This window comes from Cricetulus griseus, chromosome 2, assembly GCF_003668045.3.
Source record: "Cricetulus griseus strain 17A/GY chromosome 2, alternate assembly CriGri-PICRH-1.0, whole genome shotgun sequence".
Taxonomy (NCBI): Eukaryota; Metazoa; Chordata; class Mammalia; order Rodentia; family Cricetidae; genus Cricetulus; species Cricetulus griseus.
The window spans coordinates 287,618,229-287,635,443 of NC_048595.1; the positions used below are offsets into that span (position 1 = coordinate 287,618,229).

The 17,215-nt window shown below is 43.1% G+C and overlaps 1 protein-coding gene across 2 annotated transcripts in view; it reads right to left on the reverse strand.

The window, feature by feature from the left end:
* Window positions 1-740: 740 nt before the first annotated feature.
* The window catches only part of Rsph3 (radial spoke head 3), a 35,407-nt gene continuing 18,932 nt past the window's right edge, over window positions 741-17,215 (reverse strand). Inside the window, exons 7-9 of one of the 2 annotated variants that reach the window (XM_035440438.1) lie at window positions 15,957-16,043; window positions 15,483-15,601; window positions 741-891 (exon numbers count right to left, since the gene is read on the reverse strand). In XM_035440438.1, the coding sequence (XP_035296329.1) occupies window positions 838-891; window positions 15,483-15,601; window positions 15,957-16,043 (260 nt within the window). In that variant the 3' untranslated portion in view covers window positions 741-837. Of the gene's footprint in view, window positions 892-14,579; window positions 15,602-15,956; window positions 16,044-17,215 lie in introns of those variants that run through there. The other variant, XM_027401083.2, reaches the window with a different exon arrangement.

The window sequence follows — 17,215 nt, forward strand, 5'->3', positions numbered from 1 at the left end:
CTTAGACTGGCTGGATCATAACTTGTATCCACTGAAAAAAAAAGTACTGCTTTAAAAAGTGCTTCCAGTGGGGCTAGAGAGATGGCTCAGTGGTTAAGAGCACTGGCTGCTCTTCCAGAGGACCCAGGTTCAATTCCTAGCACCCACATGCTAGTTTATAATCATCTGTAACTTCAGTCCTCCTCTTCTGGCCTCCAAAGACACAGGTGTATCAGCAGTGCACAGATATACACATTAAAATAAAGTACTTTTGGGGTGTTTTTTTTTTTAAATGTGGCCTTGGGTACATTGTCTTCAGTACCCAAGTCAACTGTCCAACCAACCAACCAAGAGCTCCTTCAGGAGTATGTCAACTCAGTAAGGAGGCTTAAGAAGTTTGCCTAGGGAGGGAGGCAGGACTGTTAGCAATGCCCAGAGTGCAGGCAAGGGTGTCACCTCAGCTGTCTGCTCACTGTTGTGTTCTAAGTCACCATGATGGGTCCCAACACACAGCACACACCACACGAGTGTCTGCTGACTAACTCAGTGGCAAAGCCTACAGATGAGCTGCACCCTCTCCCTCTGGCTCTTTCCTCAGTGTGCAGCTCCCCCAGTACACAGTGGGAGATCACCATGATTCACACACAATGGTTTTGTATCTGTATTTCTTCATTTTGAAAGGAGTAGATGGCGCTTTATGGCTCCTTAAAAACAATTAAAACGATGATGCTTAAAAAAGATTTTAATGAATAATTACAATAGGTAAATAAATTAAACACAAAAGAAAAAACAAACCCTTTATGTTTTCATTTCTCCCTCCCCCCATTAAAAATGAGCCGATGGTTTGGAAGGCTACTGTTAAAATTTTCTTGATGGTAAGGATGAAGCTTGGTCTTGGAAAAAGTAATACGCCTGTAAGAAACAGAAAAACAATATATGAATTAATGAAGGACAGTCATTTGCTGAAGAAAGCTAAAACAGTAACCAGGTAATGTGATTTCCCATGAGTTCCTCTTCTCAGAAACTGGCATCCAGCCAAGAGTTCCATGGAAGTAGACAAGGAGACAGACTACAGCAGAAGGAAGGACACAGAGCTTTCATTGTTAAGGATTAAGGGTGTTAGCACAACAGACTCAGCCTACTGTGGTAAGGTATTCCTGTAAGACCAGGGTCTGGGAGACTGAGGCGTGAGGATCATGAGGTCTAGGCAGACTGGGGTTATGTAGCTAGACTCTTCTGAAAAATCCCAATCTAGAAACAAAAAGGTAATAATGACTTATGCTTTATGGATGGCTAATATTGATGCAATTCTGATGAGGTAATGAATGGATCTTCTAAAATTATTGTATACTTTATGATAGTTCATATTAACATTCCAGCACTGTGGCTTTGTTAGGCATAATAATTACAGTAGGTTTGCAAATTTTAAGTATTTTTCCCCTTAGAGGAAATAAGGTTGTTTTGTCTGTCTGTCTGTCTGTCTGTGTCTGTCTGCCTGCCCACCTTCCTTATTTATATAGTGATCAGAAGTAGGTGAGCCATTTCAGGTAAACTTCGTTGCCTTTATTGATTGAAAAATAGACACCTGAGATTTAAGGAGGTTTGTAGGCATAGGGCAGAGGACAGCTTGATCAACAAAATGCCGATTGTGCCAATGTGAGAACTTGGTCTGGATCTCTGGCTTTCACACAGAAACCAAGCAGAGTGTTGCAACTTGTCTCTAATTCCAGTACTGAGGTACACACACGCGCGCGCGCGCACGCGCGCACACACACACACACACACACACACACACACACACACACACACACACACATACATGTATAAGCATCCCCACATGGGCACTCCTAAACATTTGAACATCCACATGCTTGAAATGATAAATATTCATAGAACCAGGGATATTTTACTTACAAATACTACACAAACAAACAAAAGCCACTTTTCTTTTCTTTTTTCTTTTCTTTTCTTATTGAGACAGGGTCCAGGCTGTCCTGGAACTCACTGTGTAGACCAGACTAGCCTCAAACTCATAGATTAGCCTGCTTCTGCTTCCCAAATGCTAGGATTCACCCCACCAAAAGCCACACTTCTTGACAAGCTGCTCTCTTGCCATCCTGGGAAGTCTATGTTTGTAAGCTCCTGTTCCATCTCTTCACTAACACGAAGGTAATTAAGTCCTGTGTGAAACACGTGAACATAGTCACTTCTAAATTTCAAACAAGGTCCACCTGACATCTGTTCATACGGTCCATAAAGCGGCATTCTCGGGAATCTGGAAACTCAGGACTTGTATGTCACTTCTAAGTCTCTAAAGACTAATATTAACACAATTTTCCTAGATAAATTTCCTGTTTCTCTAACTGTGGAGTTGATCACTACTGACCAGCAGCAGGGTAGGCACATTGGTCTTACCTCTGAGTTCCTGCTTCTCTGAGTTTGGGCCAATGACAGTCTCAGCTTCCCCTGGGTATAGAGCGAGATTATGGGGGATCAACTATCTTCACCATTGCTCTGTCCTTGGCACTCATGGGCTCTTGGGAGGCTGCAGTGAGAACTAAGCAGGCTCTTTCTGCCCACACTTGGCAAAGCCTCCTACGCATTGACTTACATCATCCTGGGCACTTTGCACACAGATGCTTGAATCTTACTGCTGGTAGCCCACTGCCTTTAGATGCAGTCAGTGGGCTCCCTCTCCTGCCACCACACCTTTCCCATTATAAAGGAATGTATCTCTTAAACTCCAAGCCAGATTAATTCCTTAAGTTGCTTCTTTAGACTTTCTCACATTGAAAGGAGGAAAGAAACTGGGTCTGCCTGAAACAGCAAGGCCCTTTGACCTGCACCTGTTTCACTGACTGGGAAGCCTGATCAGGCACATGCCACACTGTCAAATACCCACTTCAGGAATGCAAAACCAGACTGAGTTTGGAGTCCAGTTTCTTCACCAGAACCTAGTTTCTCTCCCAGGTCCTGTCTCAGATAGACATCTTCTCATCTCTCCCAGTCGTGTCTCTGGCCCTAGCATTCAGCACTACCCTCGAAAAGCCTTTACCCGCTTGTCTCAACACTTTGAATTTACCAACTAACCTTCTTATTTCCATTCTTTTCCAAAATCTTACAGATTTGCTATAGCTATCTTTAAAAAATAGAAACACGATATCATTTCCTGCTCAAGATCTACCCCAGTTGTCTCCAGAAAATGTTAATCTACACAAGACAGAATGAAGCAATCTTTTCTACAACCCAGGATGAGGAGTGAAGTAAAATAGCGGTAGTACATACATACTCAATTAGTCTTTATGAAGCAGATAATCTTTGGAAAGAACTGGTATTTCTAAACTTAATCATTTGACAAAAGCAACCCATCAAATAGATTCATTTAGGTGTGTAGCAGACTAACCAATCTGCAAGTTGCTTAGGCCTAGTGGGTCTAAGTAGGCAGCAGTTCCCATGGAAAAAATTAGCATTTTCTAACCACACACAATGTGCCATAATGGTTTGTATAACCCATCAGAGATAATATTGTCATAATCCCAGACCCTGTGCAGATAAAACCATAGTGTTTTATGACTCCATTGTCTGGATAGTGCTGGCCAGTGCTTTGACCCTGGTGGATGCCATGTTAGCACACTGGTGCTATATTCTAATGATGTGACTGCCAAGCACGTATGGCGTCTGCCTGTCCTGCATTTCTGGGCTCATGAGTGTTTTTAATGTAATTCTCAGCTGTCAGACATTAAGTCTTAAAGTAAAATTTGTTTTCAGAGACTCTCAGTTACCTATGAAACCTCAGGCTATGAACGTTCCATTCAGTTTTCAAAAATGATGGAACCAGATGTAGTTCTACAAAGACAAATGATAAAATCTCATAACTATCATAAATGAACTCAGTTCAGCATTGTACAAAACGCTCCAGTTCCTGTTACACAGCGGCGTGTCTAAACTTCTACAGAACCTTCCTAGTGGGGTCAGTGTAAAGCATGAGGAGCCACACTGTGTTTCCCCCAAAGGTCACAATGGCTCTGTTATACAATTAAAGGACCTGTTGGGATACTGCTGGATGCCAAGTGTTAATATTGGCCATGATAAGGTGGCAGCTTGATGGCGTTGTCTGTTTAGAAACCCAATGCTCTATGAGTGTCTGTTTGCCCTCCCTTCTTGCTATGTTTAGAGAAGATAAATGGCTGTGAAGCAAAGAACAAAACAACAGATATAAGAATTTCACTTTCGTCGCTGGCTAACAGTACACTTTGCTCTATATGGTGTGGTCACATTATAGGACAGGCTGGACTTGAGACAGGGGCTGGCAGCAGCAATTAAGTATCTGGAGAGCTGCTCCCTCTTCCCTCTCAGATGAAGTCCTAGACAGAGTCTGCAACTTTTCTGGGTATTTAAAAATTATAGTGAAACACATAACAAACAAACAAATGCCCCCTCCCCATCTGCCTGGAGACCTCCCACTTTCTCCATCAGCTAGCTGCAGGCAGGGTGCTGTCTCTTTCTACCTTGCTTGCTATAGATTCCTGTTGTCTCTGCCCTTCAGAAGCCAGTGGGCAAGCAGCAGGGAGAATCTGCCATCAAGGTCCTCCAGGTGAAGTGGTGGCCATGTGCTTGCCGCTTCCCTTCTACAGGAAGGCACTGCTAGCCTGGAACCGCAGAGAAGGCAGGGTAGGGCAAGGCTTGTCTGGCAGCTGCCAGTGTTCTGTTCAGTATCCAAGCACAACTGTGTGTCCTCTGGCATCTTAAGTCTTGGCCCCTGGTGGGAGCTGGCTGAGGTTCTTTTGAAGCATACACTGATGGCGAGAACTCCACTTTGACACTGGTGGTTGGGAACCTAGTCCCTTTAGCTACCTGGGCTGATGAACTGGATGCTGTACCACTGCTGGCCACTTAGCGCAGCAGCCAGCTCTGCCAGCAGGGACCATGGGAAACAGGACGTAGCTGTGTGGAGCAGAGTAGTTGAGATGTCCTTCCTGCTGTGGGATAGATACCCTGAGTGTGGCTGCTGTGACCTAGTACATAAATGCATTATTTATTATTGGGCAGTACTTTAAGCTTTGCAATAAACCCATTCAAGGGCAATTAACTCCAACTGTGGGAGATTAGGTCAGACTCCTGAGCACTGCCCTCGAAGCCTCTCCTGCCTGGACACGGTACAACACACAGCACCTTCTGCACAGGCCGACCCTGCTCTTCCTTCTCTCTTGCTGCCTCAGGAAGCCAGGACCTTCTTGTAGGACAGGCAGCACAAAGCACAAGCCGCATGATGCCTGGCCTTGGGGACCCCGCTTCCTTTGAGAAGGGGGTCTCATCTAAACACCTGGGGACATGGCCATCACAGGGGTGGGGAAGCCAGTAGCCATATGCAATCACCTTTATGGCACTTTATGGCACTTGCTGGTTCATTCCAGCAAGATGACTAAAAAGGGAGGCATGAGTTAACGGAGAAGCAGTTTTGAAGAATTTTATGATGTGCGTAATTTCTAAAATAAATTGTTAGTAGTAATAGTTTTAGTATTGAGGAAAGGTTCCATATAGCCCAGGGCTAGCCTTGAACTCACTAAGTCAATGAGGATGACCCTAAACTTTTCATTCTCCACTACATCCACTTTATCCAGTGTGGGGAACGAAACCCAGGGCTAAAGGCCTGCTGGACAAGCACTCTGCTGACAGCCACATCCCCAGCTCCTGAAGAATGTATTAGCGTCCTGTCTCAGAAACAAGTGGAGAACAGATACAGGGAGAATCAAGGGCAGGGGAAAGACCTGAAAGCCAGGCTGGCACAACAGAATTGTAAGTTCTATGGAACAAAAAGGCAAATGGAATGGTCGTTTGACCAGCTGCCATTTGCAAGCTAAAAATATGACTTGTGAAATGAGATGAGCCGGAAGCCCATGTTATCTCACATCGAGGGGCTAGAAAAAGACAGAAAACAAATGAATTGAGCTTGACAGGATTAAAGTCTGACCACACTAAGGTCAACATTGCCTGGCTAATCCTCCTTTCCTTTATCCAGTCAACAAATATTGTTAGATCCCTGCTATGTGGATACTGAGAATGCAAACAAAATGTATCTTGGTCCTCAAGGGCCTCATGGGTTAGTCAAACTGGTAAAAACTCGCAGATAAACGCTGATAACATTGTGGAATACAGCTGAGACTGCCTGCCTGCTGGGAGTGGATGACTGGCCCTGAAACTGAGCAGGCCACACTCATCCTGTCAAGGTGCCATCCAAGAGTGCTCTGTGGCAGCCCCTTCTCATGGTCTCTGAGAAGCCAGCTTCAGTGGGCAAGGTATTCTCCCTTTGTAATGGGAGAATATTCTGGTGGAACATAGAAGACGCCTGCATTCCATAAGTGGTTCCATTCTTGGTTCTGTGTAATTGAGCTGACCATAATAATACCATTCTCAGCTATGCTTGATCAATGGCTAGTAAGATTTACCAAGTCACTAATATTGAGTGGATTGGACTGGGCATGGTGGTTCTAGATGACAAGATCATTTCAGACTCAGGGCCAGTCATGGGTGTGTCTACCCTGCAGTGTTGGATAGGGTCAACACTTCCTCAGAGGTGAGGAAGAAAAATCCAGGAATAAGGAAGAAGGCTGGATGCTTCCCTACAACATTCTGGACAGGCCTGACTATGCTATTTGAGGAGCTCAGTGCCAAATGAAAACACAGAACCCTTATTTAAAGATTAAGAGTTTTAAGAGCATGGCATAGAACATCAAGTGTTGTTGGGAACCCTTCTGAGTACCGGTTCTATGTGGCTCTGAAGGTCACATACCTCTGAGGCTAGATCTCTGATCTGTGTGAAAAAACAGTAAGTGTCCACTGTGGGAACCATCAACAGGAAACCAAATGTAAAACAGGACATGAGATAAAGGCCTGGACATCTGCAAGTCATGGAGTTGGACCCACAGGTAACCATTAGAGTCAACTGATGGAACAGGCTGGGTGGCTTATGCTCTGCCCTGTAGTGCTTGCTGCTTTAGAGTTAGAGAAGGTCTAGTTGAGACATCTAGGAATGATGCATACTTTGGATTTGAAGGAGAACCATGATGTCAGTCAACTTTTTTTTTTTTGTTTTGTTTTGTTTTTGTGTTTTGTTTTTTGAGACAGGGTTTCTCTGTGGCTTTGGAGGCTGGTCCTGGAACTAGCTCTTGTAGACCAGGCTGGTCTCAAACTCACAGAGATCTGCCTGCCTCTGCCTCCCGAGTGCTGGGATTAAAGGTGTGCGCCACCACCGCCTGGCCAGAGTCAACTTATCCAGTACTCATTTCTTGCAGACCAGCCTTCCAGAGATGGGGTTGGTCCTGTGTCATGTGATCATTAGGAGCTAGTCTCACTCCAGAGGCTGCCAATAGCCAAAGTCTTAAGACAGTGAAGTAAATCCTGGTGTAATTCACTGGAAACCACTGGCCCACCTACATATACAGCTAAAGCAATAAGGCTTGTTGTTCTAAGACCTGACTGGGCCAAAGGAGGCATGGTACTTCTATCTGTGGTAGGTCGCGTCCACTGAAGGGTGCAGGACCAACTTCCCTGTCCTGGAATCAAAAAGGCTAGCTCTGTTCAGCCACAGTCACTGTGAACAGAGGGGAAACTATCCTTGCATCTACTCTTTTCTTCATGAGTTTTCCTCTTTCCCATGCCCAATGTGTGAGCTGCCGGATGCTGAAGCCCAAGAAGGTTTTACAGAGTATCGGCCCTTGATCTGAGTTTGTTTTATAGACAAATGGGAGGCTGAGCTGTTTTTCAGTTCTAAAATACCAACTGGTTCTTTATTTAATGCTGAGATTTTTATTCTTTTTTTTTTAACTTCATCAAAGACATGTCCAGGAGCTGGTACATCTTGGCTTGGGATGCAGGTTTTTCTTTAGAATATGTTCTCTTGTTTTCTATGACAGGTAAGTTTACTTTTATTGACATATTAAATTACATACTTATGGGAGGTAGGTGTGATAACTTGATATATGTACATGATCTGTAATGATTAAGTTAATGAATATTTCTATATCAAACTTTTACATTTGTGTTGGAAGTCTTTAACATCTTATCACTTATTTTTTAATAAACATTTTATTCTTTGCACACTCCCTTTATCTACAAATGCCTAATAAACTGTTACAATCTATAATCTCCCAATTGTGCTATGCTTGGAACACTAATATTCCTAACAACTGTAGTTTGGTACCCAATAGCCAACTTTTCTCTCTTCTGTCCTTTTATCCTTCCCACACTCCAATAACCACTGTGAGGGTCTCTACATTTAGAAGATAAAATTTTAGCTTTTAGATCATGAAGATGTAAATGTATATTCCTGTTCTTGGTGTCTCCAACACCATCCACATTGCTACAAATGACAGGATTTCATTTGTGTGGCTGAATATGGTAACATTATATATACATCCTCCATTTAAAAAAATCCATCCATCCATGCTGGTTTGTATCTTGTCTCCTGTGAGGATTGCTATAATGGGAATGCAGGTGTTGCACTGAGTGAATATTGAGTATGAGATTGCTGGCTGATCAGTAGTTCTGTTGTTTTCTAAGGATCCTCCATACTCTCTTTTTTCTTTCTTTTTTTTTCAAGACAGGGTTTCTCTGTGTAGCTTTGGAGCCTATCATGGCACTGGCTCTGGAGACTAGGCTGGCCTCAAGCTCACAGAGATCCACCTGCCTCTGCCTCCCGAATGCTGGGATTAAAGGCATGCGCCACCAACGCCCGGCCCTCCATACTCTTTCTTTAATGTCTGTCATAGTTTACCTTCTCAGCAACAGTGTGCAAGAGCTTCCTTTTCTTTCCTTTGCTGTCTAGGCTCTGAAGACAGCAAGTGTTCTTAACTTCTGAACCATCTCTCTAACACACTGGTTCTCACTTTTCACTCATTTTGCTATTTGATGAGACCACATGCTCATACTTTCGTTCTCTGGACATTTTTGTTTCCTTCAGCTCTTTGAACACAGAGATGATTCAAGTATTTTTTTCTGGTAATCTGAAAATCTGGAGTTGCCTACACAGCTTCTGCAGACTGCACTTTTGCACAGATACACTTTCTGAGTTTTGTGTGTTCTGGACATTTTTTTTTTTTTCTTCCGAGACAGGGTTTCTCTGTAGCTTTGGAGGCTATCATGGAACTAGGTTTTGTAGACCAGGCTGGTCTTGAACTCACAGAGATCTGCCTGCCTCTGCCTCCTGAGTGCTGGGATTAAAGGCGAGCACCCCCCCCCCTCCGGTACTGGACATCTTAAGTATAACACAGTATACTGGAAGATAGATTCCTGTCCCATCCCTACTTTGGGCTTTTTGTTGTGGTTTATATTTTAGTTATAAAAACCTTCCTGCAAAACTGCTGTCAATTTCACTTCTCTGATGTCTGTGACCATTGGGGTCTGTTCAGTAAAGTTAGTGGGTCAGCAGTTAGAATACATACTAAAAGTGTTTCTTTAAGAAAACATTCTTCTGTGTTTTGGGGGAGTGCATGCTACTCTAAAGTACTCTCCCTCCACTATGTGGATCTCAGGGAATTGAACTTGCTTGGTGCAAGTGGCTTTACCCACCCAGCTGTGTGGCTGGCCCTAGACTTGAGGGAATCATTGTCTCCCACCCTTTGCTGAGAAGCTCTGTATGGGTTGGGGTATGCCTTCAACTCCTATTTGTATCAACCTTCAAGGTCAGTCAGACAGGACTGATCCTATCTCAAGTCTTCTCTGGGTGTTGCACAGTCACCTACACACAGATTCCCAGGTATGTCAGCGGTTCTCAAATCTCCCCATGGCTATCTCATCTACCTGTTCTCTATCCCCTTCTTACTGCTTCTGCTGTTGTCTACATCTTAGGTAAATGTCATATTATACTCACTCTTGGTTTAAGCTATTTAATAACAATGCCCTGGTGTTAGGATCTTTGTTAATGAGCAAACTGAGTCAAATCAAATAAAGTCAGGCCCTAAAAATGGGCTTTTCCAGGGAGCTGACACAAAGTCAAATAGTGACAAATGTTTTTGGAATGTGGCTTTGAGGGACACTGAGCCTACTTTGCTCCTTTCAGTGACTGCTAGGCTACTTGTTGTGTCAGCTGTTATGGCCTGAGCCCGCTGGTCTTCATGGCCGTGGGGCTGAAACAAGGCTAAGACAGGGCAAATGCCATCGAGCTTGCTGTTTCCAGTAACAAGCAGGCATCATTGCTGCAAGTCTGACTAAAGTCCAGACTTTCAAACATGCTGATTTGGGTAATTTTTGCCCACCTGCCCCCATTGCTTTTGTGGAGGAGCAAATTTTGAGAAGTCCTTATTCTGCCATTTGAGGTGGTGGTGCTGGTGTGTTCCTCTCTATTTATGATAATTCCTGAACTGCCCCTTAATATAATGGCATGTTTAGGATGGACTGAAGATTGTTTTGTTTTAGCCTAGACTGTTATACTTTAGGATATGTCTTTCTATGCCTTTTCTCTTGTGATTATTAGCTCTATGGGTATGCTCATAGCAATAAGGTGACCTTATATGTCACCTTTAACTTGCTGTGGAGTTACTTACCAAGAGTCAAAATGTTTAGCAATATGTTAGAGTAGGCCATGAAGGTTCAAGGCACTGTGTGTGGACTTTGTGGTGTTGTACTTACTCAATATTACTTTGACCTTCTCCCTGTGTTCTAGAACAGTGGTTCTCAACCTTCCTAATACTTTGGCCCTTTAATATAGTTCCTAATGTTGTGATCATCCCAACAATTATTTCCATTGTTACCTCGTAATTGTAATTTTGCTTCTGTTATGAATTGTAATATAAATAACTGTGTTTCCCAATAGTCTAAGGAGAGCCCTGTGAAAGGTTCATTCACCCTCTCCAAAGGGGGTCACGACCCACAGGTTAAGAACCACTGTTGTAGATGTGTTTGTATATATTGGAGGTAGAGGACGTTTGTTGGTGGTATCTAAGTCATGGGAGTAAGGGTCTTAATAATACTCCTTGGTGCATTAGGTTACAGCTACAATAGCATATGAGCAAAGACATGAGAGGAACCTGAATAAACAGAAGCTGCACGGTAGTAGAGGGTGAGGGCTATGCCATATGAGGAAAAACTGGAAGAGTGATAGTTCACTGAGAGAACACTTAAGGAAAAAAGAGAAACTTACTGGGGTAGATGACTGTGTGATATGATAATAAAATTCTGCCCCCCCCATAATCATGTCTCCATGATTACAACTAAGGTTAGAAATGGGAAGGCTTTAAACATTTTTTTTATATATTTAGTGTAAATGTGTGTGTGCATGTTCATGCCACAGACCCTACGTGGAGGTCAGATGACAACTTGAAGGAGTCATTTCTCTCCTCCTACTGTGTGGGTCCTAGAGCTTGAACTCAAGAGTGTCAGGCTTGATGGCAGTTGCCTTTACTTGGGCTCTGGGATAGCTTTTAATTTGATATACAAAGACTCCTAACATTGAGAGCAAGTAACTGACTAAGCATCTACCACTGCCTGGGCCAGGGAGACAGAACTGAGTATGAAAGAACTGTTTCCTAGCTCTTGAAGTAAAAAGCAAAACATAACACCCTAGCCGGGCGTTGGTGGCGCACGCCTTTAATTCCAGCACTCGGGAGGCAGAGGCAGGTGGATCTCAGCAAGTTTGAGGCCAGCCTGGTCTATAGAGTAAGTTCCAGGACAGCCTCTAAAGCAATACAGAAAACCCTGTCTTGAAAAACCAAAAAAAAAGGGGGGCTGGAGAGATAGCTCAGAGGTTAAGAGCACCAACTGCTCTTCCAGAGGTCCTGAGTTCCATTCCCAGCAACCACACGATGGCTCACAACCATCCCTTATGAGATCTGGTGCCCTCTTCTGGTGTGCAGATATACATGGAAACAGAATGTTGTATATATAATAAATTAATTAAAAAAAGAAAACTAAAAAAAAACAACAAAAAAACAAAACAAAACAAAAAAACAACCAAACAAAAAACCACCCTCATTTTTAGAGTGAGTAAAGAAGGATTAGGGCTGCGAGGTCACTTGGTATGTGACGGTGCTGGCTACCAAGTCTGAAGCCCTCAGGATGAAAGCTGTCCTGTGACAGAGTGCCTCACAGAGTGCTCATGGCATGCCTGCACAGATGGGGTCACTGAAATGAGCTGGCTAGAATGGGGTCTCTGAAGGGTCCAGACTGGGATGAAGACTGAAGGTAGTGAGTACAGCGGGAGTCCAGCCTAAATTATCATCTAAGAGCCTGGCACCACAACAAAGCTGGCAGACGACGTTACAACAAGGCAAATACTCAATGGGAGTCTGGACCTGCAAGGGCTGCACTGCATTTTAAAATGCTTTCCCTACACACAAAATGATGAAGCTCATTTTCAAACATCCATCCTCTTCCCACACCCTCCTTCTTTCCCTCTCTTACTGTCCCCTTCTCTCCAGGAACACCATCTGCCTCTTCTGTGTTCACCTCTCACATTACTCTCTCCTTACTCCCTCGCCTCCCTTAAAGTCATTCCCCTGCCTCACAATTCCTTTTCTACTTTACGCACACACAGGTAAACACAGACAAAACACACACACACACACACACACACACACACACACACACACACACACACACACAGATACACACAAACACAGATATACACAGATGTACACACACAAATTTAAAGCTAAAGTCTACAGATAAGAGAAAAATTCAGCACCTGTCTTTCTGAGTCTGTCTTATTTTGCTTACCATAATAGTAATAACCAGCTGCGTCCCTTTTCCTACCAGTGGGATGACTCCATTTATCTCTATGGCTGAATGTACTTGTGGCACAAGTACATAATGAGATTTTATCTGCACACCAAGCTTTCTTATGGTCATTAAATTACATATGAAGTTGAATTCAAAGTTAACTGACACAGGGCTTTACTGACCCCTAGTGGTAAATATGATCATTAATATACTCTAAAGTTTGTTTTCTAAAAATCATACTGACAAATACTTGTTTTGAACTCTATTTTCAGATATGAGTTAAAACGGCCAGACTCTGGCTAGATCTGGGCAGCACCATGAGAAACTTACCTCCTGTTACCTCAGTGCTAGCTGAAATAGGAGGAGGGGTAGATTCCTGGTAAATAAATAACATCAAAGTGTCTACAGTCTACCCCTTTGTACAACAGCTGGTGGTTACACTCAAGTCTTTCAGACACAAGCTTTTATAACACCCTGAACGAGACTGAAGTAACTTCATAAACTTAATGAAAACTCAAACTTTCCACTTAAAATTCTTGTTTCCAGGGGCTGGAGTCAGTGCTCAAGGTTAAGAGCACTGACTGCTCTCCCAGAGGATCTGAGTTTAACTCACAGCCACCTGTAATGGGATCTGGTGCCCTCTTCTGGCCTGCAGGAACATATGCAGGCAGCACACTGTATAATAAATAACTATTAAAAAAATTCTTGTTTCTAGATAATAAAAAATTGGTTTCTTTCTCTCCGGTACAATACCTTGACCTCCCACTTACCTTTGTCTCTCTAGGAATCAGCAGATTGGGGACAAGGCTAAGCCTGTCTCAATGTGGGGACTCTGGATTTACACATGTTTCAATAAATCATTGAATTATACAGCATACAGTGTATGTCTAGTGAAACATCTGCAAAGCGATCAGAGCAAATGGCCGAGGAAGTCCCAAGCTCTAGCAGGGATTGACTACTGTTTAGTTAAACTGGCACAGCTTAAGCTGTCTTCTAAATACTTCATTTATACCCGCACACAAGACAAAGGGGACTCTAAGCTTTATCAGAGAAGTCTCTCTTTACAGGGAATAAAGAAACCCTGTTGAGAACAGCTGATGATTGGGAGGTCAGCCCTAACAAGGTATTTAACCTCTCCTGAAGAGCCACTAAGAAGAGGGAGCAGAAAGACTGTAAGAGCTGGAAGACAGACAAGGGGTATGAAAATCCATCTTCTGAATACAACACAGCCACTGTAATCCTGAACTCACAACAGCTGCGATTATCTGTACTGGATCTGCACAAGACTTGCCCTGTCACAGTCATGAAGACGGGAGGAAGTCATGGGGCCCCCTGACTACTGGCTACTGACAAGACTCTGGGAGAACGGGAGTCATTTGTTCAGTTGTACCAACTGGTGAGCCCTTCAGGCTCCAATGGACAGTTCCAAACCCATGGTCACACAGATGACCCCAGTTAAGCTCAGGGGGGTCACAGAACAAAACAGACATGGATTTGGGAAAGGGTTTTTTAGGGAGGAGGAGCACCCATGTTTATAATCACATACACATTCTTGCACTGGTCTTCAGAAATTAAGAGTAGATACGTAAATAAGTCACCCCATTCAAATGACTGCAGATTCTATCTCCTCCGGCAGTCTAAGGCTAGACCGAATGCCTGCCTGATGACACACAAGACTTCAGTCATTGCCAGTAGTAGTTAAGACTGTGACGAAGTCTTTGTGCTTTTCACTACTGCAGGAAATGGTGTAAATGAGCTAATAGTCAAGTGTAACTCCCCTGTGTACACCACAGCAGTCTACAGTACCCAATACCTTGCCACATTTTAAAGAGACAAGCCATTTATGTAAGCTAGTATGGAAAGAAGACATACTATTTGGCCAAGAATAAAATATGTAAACAACACATTTATTAGTTACAAAGTAAAAGCCTATACTTTCTAAATGTTGAAACAGGAATAGACCTAAATAACCCACAAAAGGCCTGGGTACCTCTAACCAGCTGACAACAGAGGCTGTGTGTGTGGAGGGAGAGAGATGGTGTTTGCTTTTCTGCTGTTGCCTGAACCTTTGCTAATTCAAAAAAGAGAAGCCAGATTCTGTAATGGGTTGACAGCAGTCAGTAAGCTTTAGTTATATCCTGAAGGTAGAAGGGTGGTGTTTAATTAGCCAAACATGGCTCGGGTTTTGCTCCTCACAGGGAGGAGGCACCTCAGCCTTCAGGAACACACAGGGTTTCTTTACCCAGTGAGGGTATACTAGTTTCCTACAGAGAAGACAAGCTTAATGGCTGACAGCACGATTATCTAACATGAGATATGAGACTTAACAAAAAGGAATTAATTCACAAAATTAGGAGGATTAAGAAAAAATACACTTACAGTGATGGGAAACTAGAGGTTACACAAGATTATTAGTATGACAATATGGTCTTTGAATATTCTGTTAAATAAATGAAAATGTCTTTTTTATTAGTTTTATTTTTTAATCATAATTTGTTCAGTCAATTAGACAGAAAGATTTGGTGGATAAATATCCCATAATTTCTAAAGTCTGGGGTCACATGCACTAGTACCTGACTGTATCACTACTGACCACCTGCTGAGTTGCTTTCTTGCTCCCATGATCCTTCTGGTTGTGACAGCTCCTCCTGTCCAGACTCCTTCGGTTCTCCTTGGTCATTCTTCGAAACAGGCTCCCCCTCTTCCGTGGGATTACTTTCTTGGGAGTGTTTGTCTAAAAGTGACTTCTGGGATTGGGATATGGTTGACTCCTGTAATTCTAAACTCACCGAGGGATCTGCCACTGTGTTAGGACCACGAAACACATCATCCGACCTCATAGAGGGCTGTGTGTCTTCCTTATGCTCATAATTGTTTAGCCTTCTTTCAACCACTTCACGGATCAGCACTGAAAAGTTCAGAGGTCATAATGAGTTTCCACACTTTATCGATAAGCAGAAAGCATCATGTAGGCCTTTCCTTTCCCATTAAGCTTTATCAATTTATCATATTCAACGACTATCAATTAATGCACTGAAAAGGCTATGTTCTTGGCTTCTCTGAATACCAAGTCCACAGCAACAACAGAAGATATTCTATGATGAAACTATAGAAAGCCCAGATCAACAGAGGGTGGAAACTGCACCCTTGTTAATGCAACCGATAAACCAAGTTTGAGAACCACCACCAACTCTAATGTTTCCTCCTCAACTATTCTTCCCCACTGAGAAGTTTAGAAACAGCTTTCATATAAAATAACTTACTGTCAAGCACAGTTCTTCCCACCATGCAGTGTTCCATAGTTTTTTCAACTTCATTCATTAGCCATGGAAGGAATCCTATCTCAATGTCTGCAATAAAGAATTTCATTAAGCCATTTCTGCAAGTCATTAGACATTATTGCTTCCTAATGTAACTGCTCAGCAGCACTATCTTCCCAACATAAACCATTAATAGACTCACACAGAACAACTTTTGCCATATTCTGTCCATATATATTCTCTATATGCTCTGCTCAACTCCCCTTCTCATTAGAAGTGGTATTTTACAAATCATGAGGTTTTCCACAGAATCAAAATACAGCTGGGCCCATAGGCACAACCAGAGCTGGATGGGTCAATGTGGGAGGGCAGAGAGAAGATGCTGATCTGGGAACTCCACTGAAGTGGAGTGAAAGCCAGGACATAAACATTGCTGGGAAGGAGAAGTCACCCTTGAGGGCAGAGCCAATGGAAACTGACCAGCTGAAAGGGTATCCGGGAAGGGGTGATCTAAAAAGCACTGCTGGTGAGGTGGAGACTAAGTGCTTCTATCAGTAGAAACTTTGCTCCAACTTCAGTGGGAAACCCACTGTGCAAGCACAAGACTGCCCATTAAATCTACACTCAAAGTTTCAAGATGGTTTTTAGGGCATCTATTTAATAGGATGATAACAGAGAGTGATAGAATGCAGTATTTGCTCTTATATATAGCATATCTGAGGTACAGTCAAAAAACTAAAACATTACTATTTTCTGTGACTGATAGTAAGAAGTCTACTCTATGGTTTGGATCTTAACTATTTCCCCAAAACTCATGGTTCCCAGATGATGGTGTGTTGGGAGGTGGGGCCTAGTTGAGGAAGAGTGTGTTCTTGAAGGGCACATTGGGACCACGCCCCTTTTGTTTACCGTGACAGCTTTGATTTCCCACACAGGCCCAGAGGCAATGGAGTCAAGTGACTATGTGTGGATCTGTGTTGGAATTCCTGAACCCTGAACTAATATCAATCTTTCACCCTTTTCCACTGATGACCCCAGGTGTTTTGTCATGGTGACAGCTGACTGACACACCTAGCTAGAACACAAGAAAGGATGGAAGCAGAACAATGCTGCAGTTCCATATCAGCTTGATACCTAAACACAGCTGAACTGGCTATTCTTGGTTGTTAACTTGACTGTATCTGGAATTAACTAAGGCAGAAGCAACTGTGCACACTTGTGAGGGCTCTTTCCTTGGCTGGATTATTTGAGGTGGAAAGACC